Genomic DNA, 20397 nt, shown 5'->3' with positions numbered 1-20397 from the left:
TCATTCCGGATTTTTCCGGGGGTGGACTTAGTTCAACGTATAATTAATCGGTGAATTCGTGCGGAAATTCAATTAAAGTGCAAAAAGCACCAAACCAGCTCAGAAAAATCTCAAACTTGGCGGTGGCCTCACACAGGACATTTGCAGTCTTGAGAAAAAGTTTGAGACCAATCCGGCACTGGAAAGCACAAAGACCTCAGAATCCCAGAGAACCTAGGTGTATAGATAGGGTTTGACGAAAGGTTATATATACCTCTGTGAAGCACGTCGACTCCGCCTATGTTAAAATGGCTTGAAATTTTTTTAGCAGTCATTTACCCCCAAAATATGGGCCCACACAAGATATTAGGTTTTTCTGATAATTATTTTTATTATTACATTTTTCTTTGTGCCGCGTGAGATGAAATACGGTGAATTATAGATTGAAAACACTAGAATTTTGCGTCAACCTCCACAGAGATTTGTCACCTAGGGCACAAGAGACCATTTGGCAAAGTTTGGTACCATTCCGGATCTTTTCGGGGGTGGACTCAGTTCAACGTATAATTAATCGGTGAATTCGCGCGGAAATTCAATTAAAGTGCAAAAAGCACCAAACCAGCTTAGAAAAATCTCAAATTTGGTGGTGGCCTCACACAGGGCATTTGCAGTCTTGAGAAAAAGTTTGAGACCAATCCGGCACTGGAAAGCACACGGACCTCAGAATCCTAGAGAACTTAGGTGTATAGATAGGGTTCGACGAAAGGTTCTATATATCTCTGTGAAGCACGTCGACTCCGTCTATGTCGAAATGGCTTGAAATTTTTTTGACAGTCATTTACCCCCAAAATATGGGCCCACACAAGATCTTAGGTTTTTCTGATAATTATTTTTATTATTATATTTTTCTTTGTGCCGCGTGAGACGAAATACGGTGAATTATAGATTGAAAACACTAGAATTTTGCGTCGAAATACGGTAAAATAAAACTTAAAAACTTATGTGTAAAAATTATAATTTTTCTCTAAAATCTAAAACTATTTTTCAACAAAAGACTCTACAAATCAAAGTATACTTAAGAAAAGAATATAAATGAAACTAATAAACTAAAACTATTTGTTTTTTTAATAACTACTGGAGGAAGCTTTATTCCCGGTTAGAGGTTATAACCAGGAACAAAAAGCAATATTTATTCCCAGCTAAAGCCTCCAGCCGGGACTAAACATTTAGTCCCGGTTAGTGGCTCTAGCCGGGACTAAACGTCGATCTTTAGTCCCGGTTATAGCCTCTAACCGGGACTAAAGGTTTGCCTGCGGAGCCAGCAGCGTTGGGCAGCGACCTTTACTCCCGGCTCGAGGGTATAGTCGGGATTAAATCTCCTTCACTCCCGGGTTCAAAAAATGCCAGGAGTAACTCCGAAAATAGTGCCGAGACAAAAGGTCTGATTTCTACTAGCGTAGCCAGGCTACCACACGAAGGCAGTCCAGCAGCCCATCTAAAAGCCCGTGACATGCGATGCTTGAGCACGCTATCTTCCTCGCCGCCGCTGCCGTCTTCCTTGTCGTGTATCTTCCTCGGCGACTCGTTCCTTCCCCCACCGATTGCTGTCACGCTTGTCAGCCCGCCTTAATTACCAGCCATGGTACGTACAGTATCCATCGGTTTATCAGCCGCAGAAACCATGGCTTATCAGTGTTTTCGTGCCAAAGGACGAGCACGAGGCGCAGGTGCAGATGGCGCTGGACGGCTGGAGTGCGGGATGCCGGCCATCTCCGCCGTCATGGACTCATGGGCTCGAAGCGCCTGCCTTTCCCCAGCAAGTCGTTCAACCTCGTCCACTGCACGCGGTGCCGCGTCCCATGGCACGCTCCATGACGTTGCCGTGTTCTATCTCCTCGCTCGCGTGGATCCAAAGACCGCCAACCGGCGGGCGGCGGCGCTAGGAGCGGCTGCGCACCTTGCAGCAGCGTCGTCCTCGAGGTTGAGGACGCGCATCGCATGCAGCTTTCTGGAGCTGGTGGGCCGTGCTGCTGTTGGGCTTTGTGGAGGGGTGCTGTTGTTGAAAGTCCGGTACAAGCTGGGCGCTTGGATGGCAGTGGACGGCAAGGATTGACTGACTGCCGAGAGCAGTCGTTGAGGCTGACTTCAGAGGATCTCTTCGTGCCTTGGGCCATTGGGACTTGGGCGAGCTCTTCTTCTGCAGCAAATACAGACTCTAGTATAGAAAGTACATATCCTAAAAAAAGAAGAAGGTACATATACTGGTCCTTATAAAAGTATATATACTGGAGTACGCTGTTTATATAGTAGGATGCGTTTACTCCTCTCAAATTAAAAAATAAAAAGAAAAAAAGTAGTAACAATAAGCGCTTAGGAGTACATCTGCAGCATGGCGCGGGCATGCATGGTCTGTGGCTATGATGTGCTGTGCTTTTGATGGAGCTAGCTAAAGTAGGAGGCGTGCATGTACAGTGTTGTACGTACGTATATACGGAGTACGTACATACTGTATATGTACGCAGCTCAGCTGGCACCACAGTAAACTCTCCCTGGTCTTGCTGGTGGCCGGTGTGGAAGGAACTGGATGGATGAGAGTTCATGTGCTAGCTAGCTGGTGTTCCTTTTCCTTCGACGATCCAAGTGTAGCGGTAGCAGTGGTACGGTGGTGATCACCGATTAACCGCGCCTTTATTATAGGTCGTGGGATGGCGCGGCCATCGTGGTGGCCGATCATGGTCACAAATTTGTTTTGTACTCGCGCGCGCGCGTGTGTATATGCAGAAATACAGTCAGAAAAAAAACTCAAGCTTGGCGCTCTAGGGCCCTTATATTCATCTCCAAAAGCTCAGCGCATTCGCGAGCGACCACGTTCATTACAGAGATAGGCACTGACAACGTACTTTAGAACGATGTTTTAATTTGGCATTAGCCTCAGTATTTTTTGCCCCTGGGACTAAAGGCTCCTGTCCAACGGTCGTCCGCGGGGTAGGAATCTTTAGTCCCGGCTGGTATTACCAACCGGGGCTAAAGGTGCCCCAGTTGGTAATACCAGTCGGGACTAAAGTTTTTAGTCCCGGTTTGGGTGATGCCCCGGGAATAAAGATTAATCTTTAGTCCCGGTTTGGCCCTCTAACCGGGACTAATTATCCTGGCCTATAGACCAGCTCATTTCTTCCTCCCCGAGTCCGAGCCATTCCATTCAAACTCACCGTCTCTGTTCTTCAGCTTGCTGTTGTTCTTGCTCTCTCCCCTTTCATTGGTGTTGCTCTTCGATTTTGGAGGTAACAAACTTAATCCTCTTATGTTTTATCAGTAGCTTATCTAATTTTACGATGTAGATACATGTGTAACTTTATATGTTGGATTTTATTATGATTTTATATGTCATTTTTAGCTCAAAATAACATGATGATTTGCATATATGTTTGGATAAACAAAAGTTAAATTAGTTCATCAAAATCACGCCTCGCTCGTCCTCGCTAGAGCACGCGCCATCCTCGTCCCCAGCGGCTTACATGATCTTAGAATTAATTTTTCCATAAAATGAAAAACTTAGAAAATAGTTAGAAAATTGTAGAAAATCCGTACTAGTTGAACTTGCGGACCGTGTTCAGCTCGACGAGCATGTTCTCTGCCGAGCGGTAACGGACGTCAAGGAGGAGCTTTGATTTTACGAGGGAGAGCGGCAACGGTCGTGGAAGACCATGTTCCCTTCCTCGTAGAATCGGAGCTCTTCCTTGGCCAAGTACGGTGTCGTCCGGTGGAGAAATATTCGCCGAGATGATCACGTAAGCAAGGTCAACTAGTATGGATGGTTATTTATTGAAACATGTTTTTGAGCTATAATTTGATGGATATTTGATAACTTCAGACCTACAAATGTCATCTACAAATGTTACTATCCTTGGCAACCTAAACGCCCGCGAGCTCGCCGATATCGAGCTGGTCACTTAGAATTATTTTTTCCATGAAATGAAATACTTAGAAATCATGCCTTTTATTTTTTAGAATTAATTTTTCCATGAAATGAAAAACTTAGAAAATAGTTAGAAAATTATAGAAAATCCGTACTAGTTGAATTTGCGGACCGTGTTCATCTCGGCGAGCATGTTCTCTACCGAGTGATAACGGACGTCAAGGAGGAGCTTTGATTCTACGAGGGAGAGCGGCAACGATCGTGGAAGACCGTGTAACCTTCCTCGTAGAATGGGCGCTCTTCCTTGGCCAAGTACGGTGCCGTCCGGTGGAAAAATGCTCGCCGAGATGATCACGTAAGCAAGGTCAACTAGTACGGATGGTTATTTTTTGAAACATGTTTTTGAGCTATGTGATTTATATGTCATTTTTAGCTCAAAATCACATGATGATTTACAATAGTAAAATCACTTGATAGTTTGGTATTTTACTATTATACATAGTACATATTTCATAGTTTAGTTAGATAAATAAATAATTTTAGTTTTGTTTAAATATATTATTTTAGAAAATATGAAATTTACACTAGTTTATAAAAATAAGTATAGAAAGTAGATGACAACTGGTACTGGATCATCGGCCTCTCGTTCGGTTGCGAAACGCCTGAGGCCAGAACTCCCTCTCATTATCTGCGGCAAGTGTAAGCAGAAGATTGTGATGGAGTACCGAGTCAAGAGACAGAGACCCAACAAGGGTCGTATTTTCTACAAGTGCCCGGATCGCGATGTGAGTTTCTTACGCATTTGATTATTATGGCTAATTAACCTGCTTTTCTTGAATATTTTTAACTAAATATTTTTTGGCTTTAATTTCAGTGGGAGGACAATGGATGCGATGGTTGGTACTGGGAGGAAGATTATGCTACATACGTGCATAATTCGGGTGTGCTTGAGGTAGCGGCTGCTGATGATGAGGCAGTGAGCCAGCAGAAGAAGCTTATTGATATTCAACAGAAGAATGTTTTGTCTGTTTTAGTTGCGTACGGTCACGAAATAATTATGTTACTAAAGTGTATTATAGTTTTAGTTTGTTTAGTGATAGTTGGGATTGCTTACGTTATAGCCAGGCTTAGTTAATTAATCAACCGTGTGTGTGTCATCTATGTTGTGTAATAAAATACTTAATTATGTTCAAGGTTTTCATAATTTGTCGTGTAATGCAGATTATGTCACGCCATTGGATGTACAATGCCGATCGTCGCTCCCAAAACTTTATTGAGGGCATGCACTATTTCTTAGGTGTGGCCGAGGCAAATAAGTGAGATGGTTTCATGTGCTGTCCATGTGCCATATGTAAGAATTTAAAGAAATATTCAAGCTCAATGAGTCTTCATTCACATTTGCTTAAGTCAGATTTCATGTCAAACTATATATGTTGGACTAAGTATGGAGAAAGCAGGGTCATAATGGAAGAAGGTGAAGGAGAAGATTTAGACATTGATGACATTATTGCTCAGTATGATGCCTTTGATGATACTACAATGGGGGGAGATGAAGAAGAGGTAGCGGCAGAAGATGATCTCGGTGATGCTCTTGGCGATGCCATTCGTGATGCACAACAAGAATGCGAAAGTGAAAAAGAGAAAGTTAAGTTCGAGCGTATGCTTGAGGATCATAGAAAGTTGCTATGCCCGACGGTCAAAGAGGGGCAAAAAAAGTTGGGTACAACACTGGAATTGCTACAGTAGAAGGCAAAGAATGATGTATCCGATAAGGCATTTGGGAATTTATTAAACCTCATAAAGAAGATGCTTCCAAAGCCAAATGAATTGCCCACCACTACGTACGAAGCAAAAAAGGTTGTCTGCCCTTTGAGATTAAAAATCCAGAAGATACATATATGTCCTAATGACTGCATCCTCTACCATGGCAATGAATACAAGAATTTGGATGAATGCCCGGTATGTAAAGCAGCGCGGTATAAGATCAGGCGCGATGATCCTGGTGACGTCGAGGGTGAACAACGTCTTAGAAAGAAAATCCTTGCCAAGGTTATATGGTTTGCTCCTATAATACCACGCTTAAAATGTTTGTTCAAAAATAAAGACCATGCAAAGTTGTTGTGGTGGCATAAAGAAGACCGTAAGGTAGATAATATGCTGAGACACCCATCTGATGGGTCCTAGTGGAGAGCGATAGACAGGGAATTTCCAGAGTTTACAAATGAGGCTAGAAACTTAAGGTTCGCCTTAAGTACAGATGATATGAATCCTTTTGGGGAGCAGAGCACTAGTCATAGCACTTGGCCAGTTACTCTATGTATCTACAACCTTCTTCCATGGTTATGCATGAAGCGGAAGTTCATTATGATGCCGATCCTTATCCAAGGTCCGAGGCAACCTGTCAACGACATTGATGTCTATCTGAAGCCATTACTTGAAGAACTTCTAGTTTTATGGAACAAACCAGGTGTACGTGTCTGGGATGAGTATAAACAAGAACACTTTGACCTACGAGCAATGTTGTTCGTAACAATCAATGATTGGCCTGCTTTAAGTAATCTTTCAGGTCAGACAAACAAATGATATAATGCATGCACATATTGTTTTGATGACCTTGACAGTATATATTTGAAAAGATGTCGAAAGGTCGTGTACCTTGGCCATCGTCGATTTCTTCCTTTGAATCACCAAGTAAGAAAGAAAGGTAAGCATTTTAAAGGTAAGCCAGACCACCGGAAGAAGCCTCATAACCGAACTGGGAAAGATGTACTCGCAATGGTCAAGGATGTGAAAGTAGTATTTGGAAAGGGACAAGGCAGCGAATCTGTTCCCAAAGATGCTAAGAGACACGCACCCATGTGGAAGAAGAAGTCCATCTTTTGGGAGCTACCCTATTGGCAAGTCCTAGAGGTCCGCAACGCAATCGACGTGATGCACCTGATAAAGAATATCATGAGGTTCTTCATGAAGCAGCACGACAAGACAACAATACTTTTCCCGTACAACTTTGAGTAAGTGTTAATAATAACATAGTCTACACATTTTATGTAATATCAATACAACTTATATGCATGTACGTGTGTGTATAAACCAATATAGGTTTCACTGGATACTCATTGTCATTGAGTTAAACTCAAGTCGGTTAGTAATCTTGGACTCATTGAGAAAAGAGCGGGCACTATACCAAGATATGATAGACATTATTCAGGGGTAATTTCGATCTCTCGCGCATAACTATTATTGAATAGACTTTGCCATAATTTATTAACGATCGTACATTATTGGTCGCACCGGGTTTGAAAAGAGTTTATTCGGCAACACCGCAAGGATTGCAAGGCACCACTTAATATAGTTGAAATACCAGTAAGTTGTACTATATATACTTCCCCACGTGTTTAATTACTATGTCGTACTTCAATTTACGTGTGAGATGATGAGAATAATCTTCTTCTCGTACAGTGGTGTTTGCGGCAGGAACCAGGTAATAACTTGTGTGGATACTACGTTTGTGAATTTATCACTGCACACATAAAAAGAACTCCTAAATATGTCCTCAGAGTACGTATATATTATTTTTTTATTTATTTTTAAATGAATATATATATATATATGTGTATTAATATTTTTCCTTTTATTTCAAATGCAAGACTGAATGGTTGAAACAAAGGGTCATGCAAAAAGACCATCTGAAAGAAGTTCAAGAGTCAATAGCATGATTTCTTCTAGAAAAAGTGCTAAATCCCAACGGCGAGTTCTACTTTGGTCCTAAGAAATAAATGATGTAAATTAAATGTTTATTGATATCGTTATTTTCGAGAACAAGATTACGAAAGTGTTGTATATATATATATATATATATATATATATATATATATATATATATATATATATAGTTTCATACTTTATTCGAATATAATAATGCTCGAGATGGGAATTAGATGTAATTATATGCGTGCGTATATTTATATTAGCTGCGTAGAATACGTACATAAAAACATATTATATATTAAACAAATATGTGTAACTGAACTGAAAACAAATTAAACAAAAAAAAAAGAAAAAGAAAAGGAACATTTAGTCCCGGTTGGGGTTACCAATCGGGACTAAAGGGCGCGGCCACGTTTGCTTGGCTGGAGGGCCTTTAGTCCCGGTTGGTAACATGAACCTGGACTAAAGGTCCATCTTTAGTTCCGGCTCGATGACCCGAGACTGAAGGTTCCACCTTTAGTTCCGGTATCGTTGTCCCGGCGCGATAACCGAGACTAAAAACCATTACCGTCCGGAACAACAAGTCCATCCTATAGCAGTGAGGGAAATCATCAAGCCATATCCTCGACTGGCCTGACTCCCAAGCTAGACCAACTTTGGCAATCTCGTGCGCAGACGAGTTACAAGACCGTTGTACATTAGAAACAATATATCTATCAAAATGAACATCAAGAAACTCGCGGAGGAACATAAACAATATTCCACTCGGCTCTAGATCGAGCACATTAGACTGCAGAGCTTCTCGCAACTGACTAGAATCCGTCTCCACTTGAATCCTGGAGATGCCATGCGCCTGAATGGCCTCCACTGCTTTAAGACACGCCATGGTTTCAGCCATAAGGACATTGTGCACTGGGCTTATATTGCCGGCTCCTGCTAATTCACTAGATCCCCAGCTACATCTCTTGCCACGAAGCCCCAAGCACCATCTTTATTCTCATTTTTTAAAGCACCATCAATGTTCACCTTCAGTCAGCCCGTGTTGGGAGGTTTCCATGTTGGAACTATCTTCTCCGCCGAGCTAGATATGCGCCTGGTAATAACATGTTGCTCTGTAAAGGAACTGAGAACAGCCTTCACAATCTCGCTGCAGGGACGTTGCGCCTCACCAGCATTAATCCTGTTTCTCTCGTCCCACCACTTCCATAAAAGGATAATCACCATTGATCTTTTGTGCTGCTCTAATTTCAGAATATCATTGACAAAATCCTTGGCCGAACAGACCTGCATTAGAAGTGTCCGAGTATCCTCCAAATGGAGATCCATCCAGCAAAACGTCGAACGGCCTTACATTTTAGGAAACAGTGGCCACCATCCTCATCAAAGCGCCAGCACACTGGACATCTAGTATCAAGTTTCATTTGTCAGCACTCTGCCATCTCCAGAATATCAGAAGGAAGGAGCTGATGGGCCGCGCAGGAGCATCCGCGAGCGACGGCCCAACAAGAAGGTCCTTGGTGGCGAATGGGCTTGAGGTGCCTACGTGCACGAGAATTGGGCAAGGCCATGTAAGAGCGAACTAGTATATCAGGATACAGTGAGAAGAGATCGGCATCCAGTTTGTAAAACCAAAACCTAATACTCTCTAATCATTCCTCACCGCGCCACCTTGTTCCCCACGCTGCTGTTCGTCTTCTTCGATTCCCCAATTTCTCCATTCCTTCCCCGATTGCTCCCTTCCCAAACTCCATTGCTGCTAACAATTGGTATCGGAGACACCGGTTCCTCGGCTACCACTCTGTTTCTTTCACATTCCATCGGTTGTTAGAGCAAACGGATCCGGTTGGCTTGATCTGAGTTCGAGCAGTGAGTTGCTGGTTGAATTCGGGTCGCTGTAATTCCCTTCCATGCTTGAACAATTTGTGGCGAGTTGACAGACTGGACCATCCCGATCCCCTTCCACACGACCATTTCACCCGTCGCCAGCATCGATTGAGCGTGATGAATCCTGAGACCAAACTGATCCTCGATGAACTCCACAAACGCTTCACCGACCATGATCTCAAGTGGGATCAACGATTCGCCGACCAAGAAGCGCGCCTAGGTCGCCAGATCCAGGATCTGGAGCTGGCGCAGGACAAGCGTGTTTCCGCCTTGGAGAAGATGGCTATCTCCTTCGATGAGTGGAGGCCAAGCATTGAGGGCACCGTCGACGACATCCGCCTCCACGTGAAGAAGCTTTCTCTTGGATGGGAGCGCGCTTGCGTCGAGAGTCCGGGCGACAAGTCCGGCGTCTTGGCGCCTTCTCCCTCCGTGGTTCAGCGCCCCGCCGCTGACTCCCAACCGCCCATGATAGGGCCCCGCGTCGAGCATCAGAACTGGGAGAGTGGATTTGGGGTTGTCTCAACCCTGATTCATTCCCCGGTCAAGGGTGAGCATCCGATTTCCCAACCCCATTTACCGGTTTCCAATGTTCAGTCATATGGGGCACATGTTTCGAATTCCTCCCCTGTTCCTCATGAGTCCCATGGGAATCCTATTTCCAAAATCCCTAAGGTCGATTTCCCTAATTTCGATGGCGTTCGATGGCGATCAACCTAAGCTATGGCTAAGTGATTGTCTCGACTATTTCAGTTTGTATCATGTTGAGTCCAGCTCATGGGTCCGCATTGCGCGTCTGCACTTTGTTGCCGCTGCTAAGCGTTGGTATAATGCTGATGAGTCGCAAATCCAAGGGTGTAGTTGGGAGACCTTTTCTGCCTTGGTCATGGCCCGATTCGGGAAAGACCACCATGAGCTGCTTTTGCGTCAGTTGTTTCAGATTCGTCAGTCTGGTACAGTAGCTGAGTACATAGAACGGTTTTTAGCCATAGTTGATCAGCTGGGAGCATATCATCGCACCACTGATCCGTTATTCTTTACCATGTGCTTCATTGATGGCTTGAAAGATCATATCCGTGCCCCTGTTTCTCTCCACCGTCCTCCAAATTGGGATACTGCTTGTGTGCTTGCTCAATTGCAGGAGGACTTGTTGGCACCACGCAAACTGGAGGTGCGGAAGTGGGATGTCTCCACGGGGACCAAGCCGTTCGCCAGGGTGGCACTTCCCTTGCATTCCCCACCGCCACGCAGTGAAAAGCCGGTGATGAACGGGGAGTTCAAGAATGGGACTGAAGCTGGGCGTTCACTCACCGCTGATGAGCACTGGGCGGCTCTCCATTCGTCCAGACGTTCTCAAGGTTTGTGCATTCGTTGTGGCCTGAAGTGGTCTCGCGATCACCATTGTGCCCAACTTGCTGCTATGGATTAGCTCTTGGCATTGTTTACTCCGGATGATGATGTTGAGGAACCTGAACCTGATACTCAGCCTGAGCCAGTTGAGCTGCAGATGATGCTGTCTGTTGCAGTTGTGTCTAGTGCTTCTGCACCTCGCACGATGAGTTTTGACGGCCAGTTGGGAGGTACACCCATTCTGATATTGTTGAATTCTGGCAGTACTCACACCTTTATCAGTACTGTGGTGGCTGCAAACTGTCCTGCACTGTTACCTCTTAACCCACCGGTCTAGGTGAAAGTGGCTAATGGTGAAGTCCTAACTTGCTCTCAGTATGCTCCTGCAGCTCTTTGGTCTATTCAAGGATCGGAATTCTAGTCAGATTTGAAAGTGCTTCCACTTCCTTCTTATGACATGATCCTGGGGGTTGACTGGTTGGCAAGTCACAGTCCGATGAAGATCCACTCGGCTCACCAATGGTTGCAACTTCCTTACCGATAGGTCATTGTTTAGTTGCAAGGTATTCTGTCCTCCTTACCACCGGGTTCACTCCTCCAGCTGCTTTCTGCGGAGTCACCGCCTACAGATCGGTCTTCTGAGTGGCCACCAGAAATTCAAAAGCTATTGCAACATTATGCTTCCCTGTTTGAGCAACCTTCTCAGCTGCCTCCTTCCTGGAGCTGCCACCATGCTATTCCATTGATACCAGGTGCTGGTCCCATATTTTCTAGGCCCTACCATTTTGCTCCAGCTGTGAAGGACGAAATCGAGAAATAAGTTCACAAGATGCTTGCTGCTGGCTTGATTCAGAAAAGCTCCAGTCCATTTTCTTCTCCCGTGTTGCTAGTGAAAAAGAAGGACAAGACATGGCGTTTTTATGTCGACTATCGACAGCTTAACGCCATTACATTGAAGAGTAAATACCATGTGCCTCTCATAGATGAACTCTTAGATGAATTGGGTCAAGCCTCTTGGTTCTCTAAGCTTGACCTTCGCTCCGGGTTCCATCAAATCCTGCTTCAGCCCGAGGAAGAATTTAAAACAGCTTTTCAGACACATTTCGGACAGTTTGAGTTTGTGGTCATGCCGTTTGGGTTGACTGGCACTCCAGGAACCTTTCAAGAGGCTATGAATTCAACACTTGCCCCGTTGCTTCGCAAGTGTGTGTTGGTCTTCTTTGACGATATCTTGATATACAACCACTCCTACGAGGAACATCTAGACCATCTTATACAAGTGTTGGAGTTGCTTCAAGCACATCAGTGGAAGTTAAAGCTATCTAAGTGTGTTTTCACTCAGAGGAGCATCAGTTACCTAGGGCACGTTATCACATAATCCGGCATTGCTACTGATCCTGATAAGATTACTGCAGTGACTACATGGCCAACACCTGTTTCTGTTCGGGATGTCCGCAGTTTTCTCTGTCTCGCTGGGTACTATAGAAAGTTTGTCAGAAACTTTGGTGTCATCGCTAAGCCGTTGACTGAGTTCCTCCGAAAGAATACAATATTGCACTGGACCAGTACTCATGAGCAGTCGTTCCAAGCTTTGAAGCAGGCATTGGTTTCGGCTCCAGTCCTTGCGCTGCCTAACTTTACACGACCATTCAGCGTTGAGACTGATGCCAGCGCCGGTGGTATTGGGGCAGTCCTCACTCGGGATGGTCACCCACTCGCTTACATTAGCCGAGCGTTGGGTCCGAAATCCAGGGGCCTCAGTACATATGAGAAGGAGTACATGATAGTCCTTTTAGCAGTTCAACAGTGGCGTCAGTACTTGCAATTCGCTGAATTCACCATATTCACTGATCAGCAGAGTTTGGTGCAGCTATCCGATCAGTGCCTTCATTCTCCCTGGCAACAGAAGTTGTTTACCAAGCTTTTGGGCCTTCAATACCGCATCGTGTACAGGCCTGGGAGCTCCAACAGGGCAGCTGATGCATTATGTCGCAATTCCAACCTAGTGGTGTCTTGTGCAGCTATATCGGCGGTCACACCACAATGGATCCAGGAACTTTTCGACAGCTATACCACTGATGAGGCTGCCCAAACTATGATAGCTAAGTTGTTGATTGATTTCCAGTCGGTTCCCACTTCTCTCTACGCCACGGCGTTCTACGATATAACGGTCGTATTTGGATTGGGGCCAATGTGGCACTGCAACAGAAATTACTGCATGCCTGTCATTCTAGTGCTCTCGGCGGCCATTCGGGGTTTCCAGCAACGTATACAAGAATGAAACAACTATTTGCTTGGAAAGGCATGAAATCGGCTGTGCGAGACTTTGTCAGTGGGTGCATTACCTGTCAACGTGCCAAGCCGGACCGTGCCCATCTGCCTGGCTTGCTGCAGCCGCTTCCTGTGCCTGAGGCGGCGTGGCAAGTTATTTCTCTGGACTTCATCGGAGGTTTGCCGCGTTCCCAGCACGCTAACTATATTCTTGTGGTGATTGATTCCTTCACAAAGTATGGTCATTTTGTGGCGTTATCTCACCCATTCACTGCTGAAAGTGTGGCTAAGGTGTTCCTGAATCTAGTTTACCGCCTCCATGGCATGCCGACAGCTATAGTTTCAGACCACGACCGCATTTTCACAAGTAAGTTCTAGTCTAAACTATTTCGATTGGCTGATGTTAAACTACAGATGAGTTCCAACTATCATCCGTAGTTAGATGGGCAAACCGAGCACCTCAACCAGTCCATGGAAACGTTCCTTCGCTATTTTGTGAATGCCTGTCCTTCCAAGTGGTCCAACTAGCTTCCCCTGGCGGAATTTTGGTATAGCTCTACTCACCACTCTGCCGTTCTCCATTTGAAGCTTTGTATGGCTATACCTGAGGCACTTTGGCATCTCAGCTTTGGATTCTGTGGATATGCCTGAACTATCTGATTGGCTCCGGGATCGTCAAGTTATGGCTGACCTCATTCATCAACACTTGTCCCGTGCTAAAGAACGTATGAAGCGTCATGCTGATAAGAAGCGTTCAGAAAGACAATTCCAGGTTGGGGATTTGGTGTTTTTGAAGCTGCAACCGTATGTTCAAACTACTCTTGCTCATCGGTCTAACCAGAAATTAGCCTTTAAGTATTTTGGTCCATTCAAAGTTATTGCTCGTGTGGGATCTGTCGCTTATACCTTGCAGTTGCCAGCCTCTTCAGCAGTTCATCCCACCTTCCATGTCTCTCAGCTCAAGAAGGCAGTTCTTCCTGGTACTGATGTTTCTTCCTTGTTTCCTTCTGACATTGAATTGCCCAGAGTTCCCCTTGCCATACTACAGCGTCATCTACCACATGAGGGCGCCAGTTATGAAGAACAAGTGCTGGTCCAGTGGTCTGGCTGGCCGAAGTCCATGGCTACATGGGAGTCGCTGGAAGCTCTTCGTCAAGCATTTCCACGGGCACCTGCTTGGGGTCAAGCAGGTACTCAAGCTCCAGGGACTATCAGCACTCTGCCATCTCCAGAATATCAGAAGGAAGGAGCTGATGGGCCGCGCAGGAGCGTTCGCGAGCGATAGCCCAATAAGAAGGTCCTTGGTGGCGAATGGGCTTGAGGCGCCTACGTGCACGAGAATTGGGCAAGGCCCTGTAAGAGCGAACTAGTATATCAGGATACAGTGAGAAGAGATCGGCATCCAGTTTGTAAAACCAAAACCTAATACTCTCTAATCATTCCTCGCCGCGCCACCTTGTTCCCCACGCTGCTGTTCGTCTTCTTCGATTCCCCAGTTTCTCCATTCCTTCACCGATTGCTCCCTTCCCAAACTCCATTCCTGCTAACAATTGGTATCGGAGACACCGATTCCTCGGCTACCACTCTGTTTCTTTCACATTCCATCGGTTGTTCGAGCAAACGGATCCGGTTGGCTTGATCTGAGTTCGAGCAGTGAGCTGCTGGTCGAATTCGGGTCGCTGTAATTCCCTTCCACGCTTGAACAATTCGTGGCGAGTTGACAGACTGGACCGTTCCGATCCCCTTCCACACGACCATTTCACCCATCGCCAGCATCGATTGGGCGTGATGAATCCTGAGACCAAACTGATCCTCGATGAACTCCACAAACGCTTCACCGACCATGATCTCAAGTGGGATCAACGATTCGCCGACCAGGAAGCGCGCCTGGGTCGCCAGATCTAGGATCTGGATCTGGCGCAAGACAAGCGTGTTTCTGCCTTGGAGAAGATGGCTATCTCCTTCGATGAGTGGAGGCCAAGCATCGAGGGCACCATCGACGACATCCGCTTCCAAGTGAAGAAGCTTTCTCTCGGATGGGAGCGCGCTTGCGTCGAGAGTCCGGGCGACAAGTTCGGCGTCTTCGCGCCTTCTCCCTCCGTGGTTCAGCGCCCCGCCGCTGACTCCCAACCGCCCGTGATAGGGCCCCGCGTCGAGCATCAGAACCGGGAGAGTGGATTTGGGGTTGTCTCAACCCTGATTCATTCCCCGGTCAAAGGTGAGCATCCGATTTCCCAACCCCATTTACCGGTTTCCAATGTTCAGTCATCTGGGGCGCATGTTTCGAATTCTTCCCCTGTTTCTCATGAGTCCCATGGGAATCCTAATTCCAAAATCCCTAAGGTCGATTTCCCTAAATTCGATGGCGATCAACCTAAGCTATGGCTAAGTGATTGTCTCGACTATTTTAGTCTGTATCATGTTGAGTCCAGCTCATGGGTCCGCATTGCGCGTCTGCACTTTGTTGCCGCTGCTAAGCGTTGGTATAATGCTGATGAGTCGCAAATCCAAGGGTGTAGTTGGGAGACCATTTCTGCCTTGGTCATGGCCCGATTCGGGAAAGACCACTATGAGCTGCTTTTGCGTCAGTTGTTTCAGATTCGTCAGTCTAGTACTGTAGCTGAGTACATAGAACAGTTTTCAGCCATAGTTGATCAGCTAGGAGCATATCATCGCACCATTGATCCGTTATTCTTTACCATGCGCTTCATTGATGGTTTGAAAGATCATATTCGTGCCCCTGTTTCTCTCCACCGTCCTCTAAATTGGGATACTGCTTGTGTGCTTGCTCAGTTGCAGGAGGACTTGTTGGCGCCACGCAAACTGGAGGTGCGGAAGTGGGATGTCTCCACGGGGACCAAGCTGTTCGCCAGGGTGGCACTGCCCTTGCATTCCCCACCGCCACGCAGTGATAAGCCGGTGGTGAACGGGGAGTTCAAGAACGGGACTGAAGCTGGGCGTTCACTCACCGCTGATGAGCGCTGGGCGGCTCTCCGTTCATCCAGACGTTCTCAAGGTTTGTGCATTTGTTGTGGCCTGAAGTGGTCTCGCGATCACTGTTGTGCCCAACTTGCTGCTATGGATTAGCTCTTGGCATTGTTTACTCCGGATGATGATGTTGAGGAACCTGAACCTGATACTCAGCCTGAGCTAGTTGAGCTGCAGATGATGTTGTCTGTTGCAGCTGTGTCTAGTGCTTCTGCACTCCACACGATGAGTTTTGACGACCAGTTGGGAGGTACACCCATTCGGATAATGTTGGATTCTGGCAGTACTCACACCTTTATCAGTACTGTGGTGACTGCAAACTGTCCTACGATGTTACCTCTTAACCCACCGGTCTAGGTGAAAGTGGCTAATGGTGAAGTCCTAACTTGCTCTCAGTATGCTCCTGCAGCTCTTTGGTCTATTCAAGGATTGGAATTCCAGTCAGATTTGAAAGTGCTTCCACTTCCTTCTTATGACATGATCCTGGGGGTTGACTGGTTGGCAAGTCACAGTCCGATGAAGATCCACTGGGCTCACCAATGGTTGCAACTTCCTTACCGATAGGGCATTGTTCAGTTGCAAGGTATTCTCTCCACCTTACCACCGGGTTCACTCCTCCAGCTGCTTTCTGCGGAGTCACCGCCTATAGATCAGTCTTCTGAGTGGCCACCAGAAATTCAAAAGCTGTTGCAACATTATGCTTCCCTGTTTGAGCAACCTTCTCAGCTGCCTCCTTCACAGAGCTGTGACCATGCTATTCCATTTATACCAGGTGCTGGTCCCATATTTTCCAGGCCCTATCGTTTTGCTCCAGCTGTGAAGGACGAAATCGAGAAACAGGTTCACGAGATGCTTGCTGCTGGCTTGATTCAGAAAAGCTCCAGTCCATTTTCTTCTCCCGTGTTGCTGGTGAAAAAGAAGGACAAGACATGGCGTTTTTGTGTTGACTACCGATAGCTTAACGCCATTACATTGAAGAGTAAATACCCTGTGCCTCTCATAGATGAACTCTTGGATGAATTGGGTCAAGCCTCTTGGTTCTCTAAGCTCGACCTTCGCTCCGGGTTCCATCAAATCCTGCTTCAGCTCGGGGAAGAGTTTAAAACAGCTTTTCAGACACATTTCGGACAGTTCGAGTTTGTGGTCATGCCGTTTGGGCTGACTGGCGCTCTAGGAACCTTTCAAGAAGCTATGAATTCAACACTTGCCCCGTTGCTTCGCAAGTGTGTGTTGGTCTTCTTTGACAATATCTTGATATACAGCCACTCCTACGAGGAACATCTAGACCATCTTATACAAGTGTTCGAGTTGCTTTGAAGCAGGCATTGGTTTCGGCTCCAGTCCTTGCGCTGCCTAACTTTACACGGCCATTCAGCATTGAGACTGATGCCAGCGCCGGTGGTATTGGGGCAGTCCTCAGTCAGGATGGTCACCCGCTCGCTTACATTAGCCGAGCGCTGGGTCCGAAATCCACGGGCCTCAGTACATATGAGGAGTACATGGCAGTCCTTTTAGCAGTTCAGCAGTGGCGTCAGTACTTACAATTCGCTGAATTCACCATATTCACTGATCAACAGAGTTTGGTGCAGCTATCCGATCAGCGCCTTCATACTCCCTGGCAACAGAAGTTGTTTACCAAGCTTTTGGGCCTTCAATACCGCATCTTTGTCGATGCGGGACCCACGGGATACACCGCAAGGAAGAGAGGAGATCTAGTTTGATTAGGATTCCTCCCATGTAATCTTAGTAGTAATACTACTCTGTAATCATACTAGGACTCTACATTGTAAACCGCCTTTTGACTATATATATAAAGGAGGGCGGAGTTTCTAGATAGAGAGAAAAAACACAACACAACACTTTACAATCAATCCAACGCAAAGGCTAACGCCGACTAGACGTAGGGCTATTACTCGATCACGGTCGAGGTCCCGAACCAGGATAAATCGACTGTCTCTTGCGTTTACCGTCGAGTTCTGCATACGCTGAAGCCCGAACAAACTGTCCCAGGTACCCTCGTGGCAGGCTATCGGTGGTGAAACATCGACAGCTGACACGCCAGGTAGGGGCTTTCGGTGAATTTGCATCCAAGAGTTCGACGGACCTCAACAACATGATTTTTCCGGCGGGATCAACGTGCATCTCTTGCGCCGTCCGCGGCAGCTTGGTTTCCCCATGCAGGTCCCCATCGTCCTACATGGTCTACTCGTCAATTACTTCAAGTCGACATCAACTCGGTCACGAGACGGCAGCAACGATTTCATCCAAGAGAGCCTGACGTCGTTTCTGGACACAGCACACGGGCTGTCAACGTCGGATGTTGCCGCCTTCTCTAGCAACGTGTTGTGCCATACGAACGGTGCAAGAGAGTTCAAATCAGAGTCTTAGACGTGCTACACTTCATGCATCTCGACCTTACGCCATCGACACGCGGCGTCGGTTGCCAGGTTTCGACAAAGCCGCAACATAATACGCGTGCTGTGGGAGTCCTACTTCTACATGAGTTCGACATCACGAGTGCTTGCACTGCTAGTCGGAATCCGGTGCCGAGTACTGTCCAAGTCGACTACTGCAGAGAGCTAAGGCACTTGCACGTTGTACGCATCCATCAAGCATGCCAATGCTACAGCAAGTCTTGGAGCCGTACGTCTACAGCACGGCCATCCGTATAGCAAACAAAGGAGTTCTACTCGGCCACGCTACGGGAAGCACTGCCGGCGTACGAACCGAGCCATCTACATGCAAGTCGATTTCAAACAAGACGACTCCAACATGTACGAGATCAACAGCCGCCAGCGAGTCGATTGAGCCTGTGGCGAGCCGTCTAAGCCGAAAGCAAGCTGTCCGACTGCATCAAGCCGTTCGGCTGCGGCTTCACGATTCGCCGACTTCTCCACGCGGCCGTCAATCAAGCTAAGTCATAGTTTAATATTTTTTTCAAATATTCTTTAATCATTATATATCTCCGGATATTATCCATATGCCTCTGCGGCTCTACTACAGTTGCATCCCTGACTACTAAAGTCTTCTCTTAACGGTTGTTAATTTACCTGGGTTGCTGAGGCCTTAATCCGTGAAGCCTACTCGCCGGAAAGGTGCGATAGGTGTTTAAACGTAACAGGCTAACTACCTAGAGAAATTACATAGCCTAGTAAGAGCAAGACGCGAAAAAATTTAATATGCATTTTATAATGTCTTCTCTTAACGGTTGTTAATTTACCCGGGTTGCTGATGCCTTAATCCGTGAAGCCTACTCGTCGGAAAGGTGCGAGAGGTGTTTAAACGTAACAGGCTACCTACCTAGGGAAATTATATAGCCTAATAAGAGCAAGACGTGAAAAAATTTAATATGCATTTTATAATACTGGGACATACTTCCAACTTGATATCTTGTATATCAATTATTACATACTTTCGTATGATTACTTTGCAGGGAACCATTTTCTGAACCACGTCATCAAATAAGGAGCTCGCCCACCGCTGGCTGCCTTTTTTGGCAAGATCCTACATATCCTCAGAAGAGGTTTTTAGTTCTTTGAATAACTCAGATTCAAGACCCTCCAACTTTTTGTTCCAAATAGCAAGAGGCTCGGGGGCTACACTCAGTGAGTGCACTTTTTCTTCAAAAAAACGCACATCACTCTTAAAAAAGCACACACCACCTGAAGATCCCAAGAAGCGCTACATGGTTTCACTCAAGAAAGCACTCGGGCGATGCTTGTTCCTGCTCGGCAAGACCTGGAGGAACAAGACAAGGCTTTCGGAGTTCAACCATGAAGTGCTCGGGAGCTTGTCGATGCGGGACCCATGGGATACACCGCAAGGAAGAGAGGAGATCTAGTTTGATTAGGATTCCTCCCATGTAATCTTAGTAGTAATACTACCCTGTAATCCTACTAGAACTCTACATTGTAAACCGACTAGGACTCTGGCCTCCTGACTATATAAAGGAGGGTGGAGTTCCTAGACAGAGAAAAAAAACACAACACAACAATTTACAATCAATCCAACGCAAAGGCTAACGCCGATTGGACGTAGTGCTATTACTCGATCATGGTCGAGGGCCCGAACCAGGATAAATCGACTGTCTCTTGCGTTTACCGTCGAGTTCTGCATACGCTGAAGCCCGAACAAACTGCCCCGGGTACCCCCGTGACAGGCTATCGGTGGTGAAACATCGACAATCTTGTACAAGCCTAGGAGCTCCAACAGGGCAGCTGATACATTATCTCGCAATTCCAATCCAGTGGTGTCTTGTGTAGCTATATCTGCGGTCACACCACAATGGATCCAGGAAGTTCTCG

General features: G+C 46.3%; 2 protein-coding genes across 9 annotated transcripts; both read left to right on the top strand.

The window, feature by feature from the left end:
* The first annotated feature begins 8224 nt into the window (after nt 1-8224).
* Nucleotides 8225-10886, top strand: LOC136502612 (uncharacterized). The gene is made up of 2 exons (XM_066497871.1): nt 8225-10034; nt 10626-10886. Exons 1-2 carry the CDS (start codon nt 9605-9607, stop codon nt 10736-10738), a joined length of 543 nt encoding a protein of 180 aa, XP_066353968.1. The 5' UTR covers nt 8225-9604; the 3' UTR covers nt 10739-10886.
* A 37-nt stretch (nt 10887-10923) lies between these two features.
* LOC136502611 (uncharacterized) lies at nt 10924-17927 on the top strand. 8 transcript variants are annotated; one of them, XM_066497870.1, is made up of 3 exons: nt 10924-13472; nt 13548-13653; nt 13732-17927. In XM_066497870.1, the coding sequence occupies exon 3, from the start codon at nt 15056-15058 to the stop codon at nt 16190-16192; it is 1137 nt and encodes a 378-aa protein (XP_066353967.1). In that variant the 5' UTR covers nt 10924-13472; nt 13548-13653; nt 13732-15055; the 3' UTR covers nt 16193-17927. The 8 variants fall into 8 exon arrangements, 7 of the variants coding, with proteins under 7 accessions (XP_066353967.1, XP_066353966.1, XP_066353965.1 ...); XM_066497869.1 differs by having other exon boundaries at nt 13544-13653; XR_010770642.1 differs by having other exon boundaries at nt 10924-16676; nt 16866-17927.
* The last annotated feature ends 2470 nt before the right edge of the window (nt 17928-20397 follow it).

Source organism: Miscanthus floridulus, chromosome 14 (genome assembly GCF_019320115.1).
Source record: "Miscanthus floridulus cultivar M001 chromosome 14, ASM1932011v1, whole genome shotgun sequence".
NCBI classification, from domain to species: domain Eukaryota; kingdom Viridiplantae; phylum Streptophyta; class Magnoliopsida; order Poales; family Poaceae; genus Miscanthus; species Miscanthus floridulus.
This window is presented reverse-complemented; position numbering and strand designations above follow the sequence as displayed.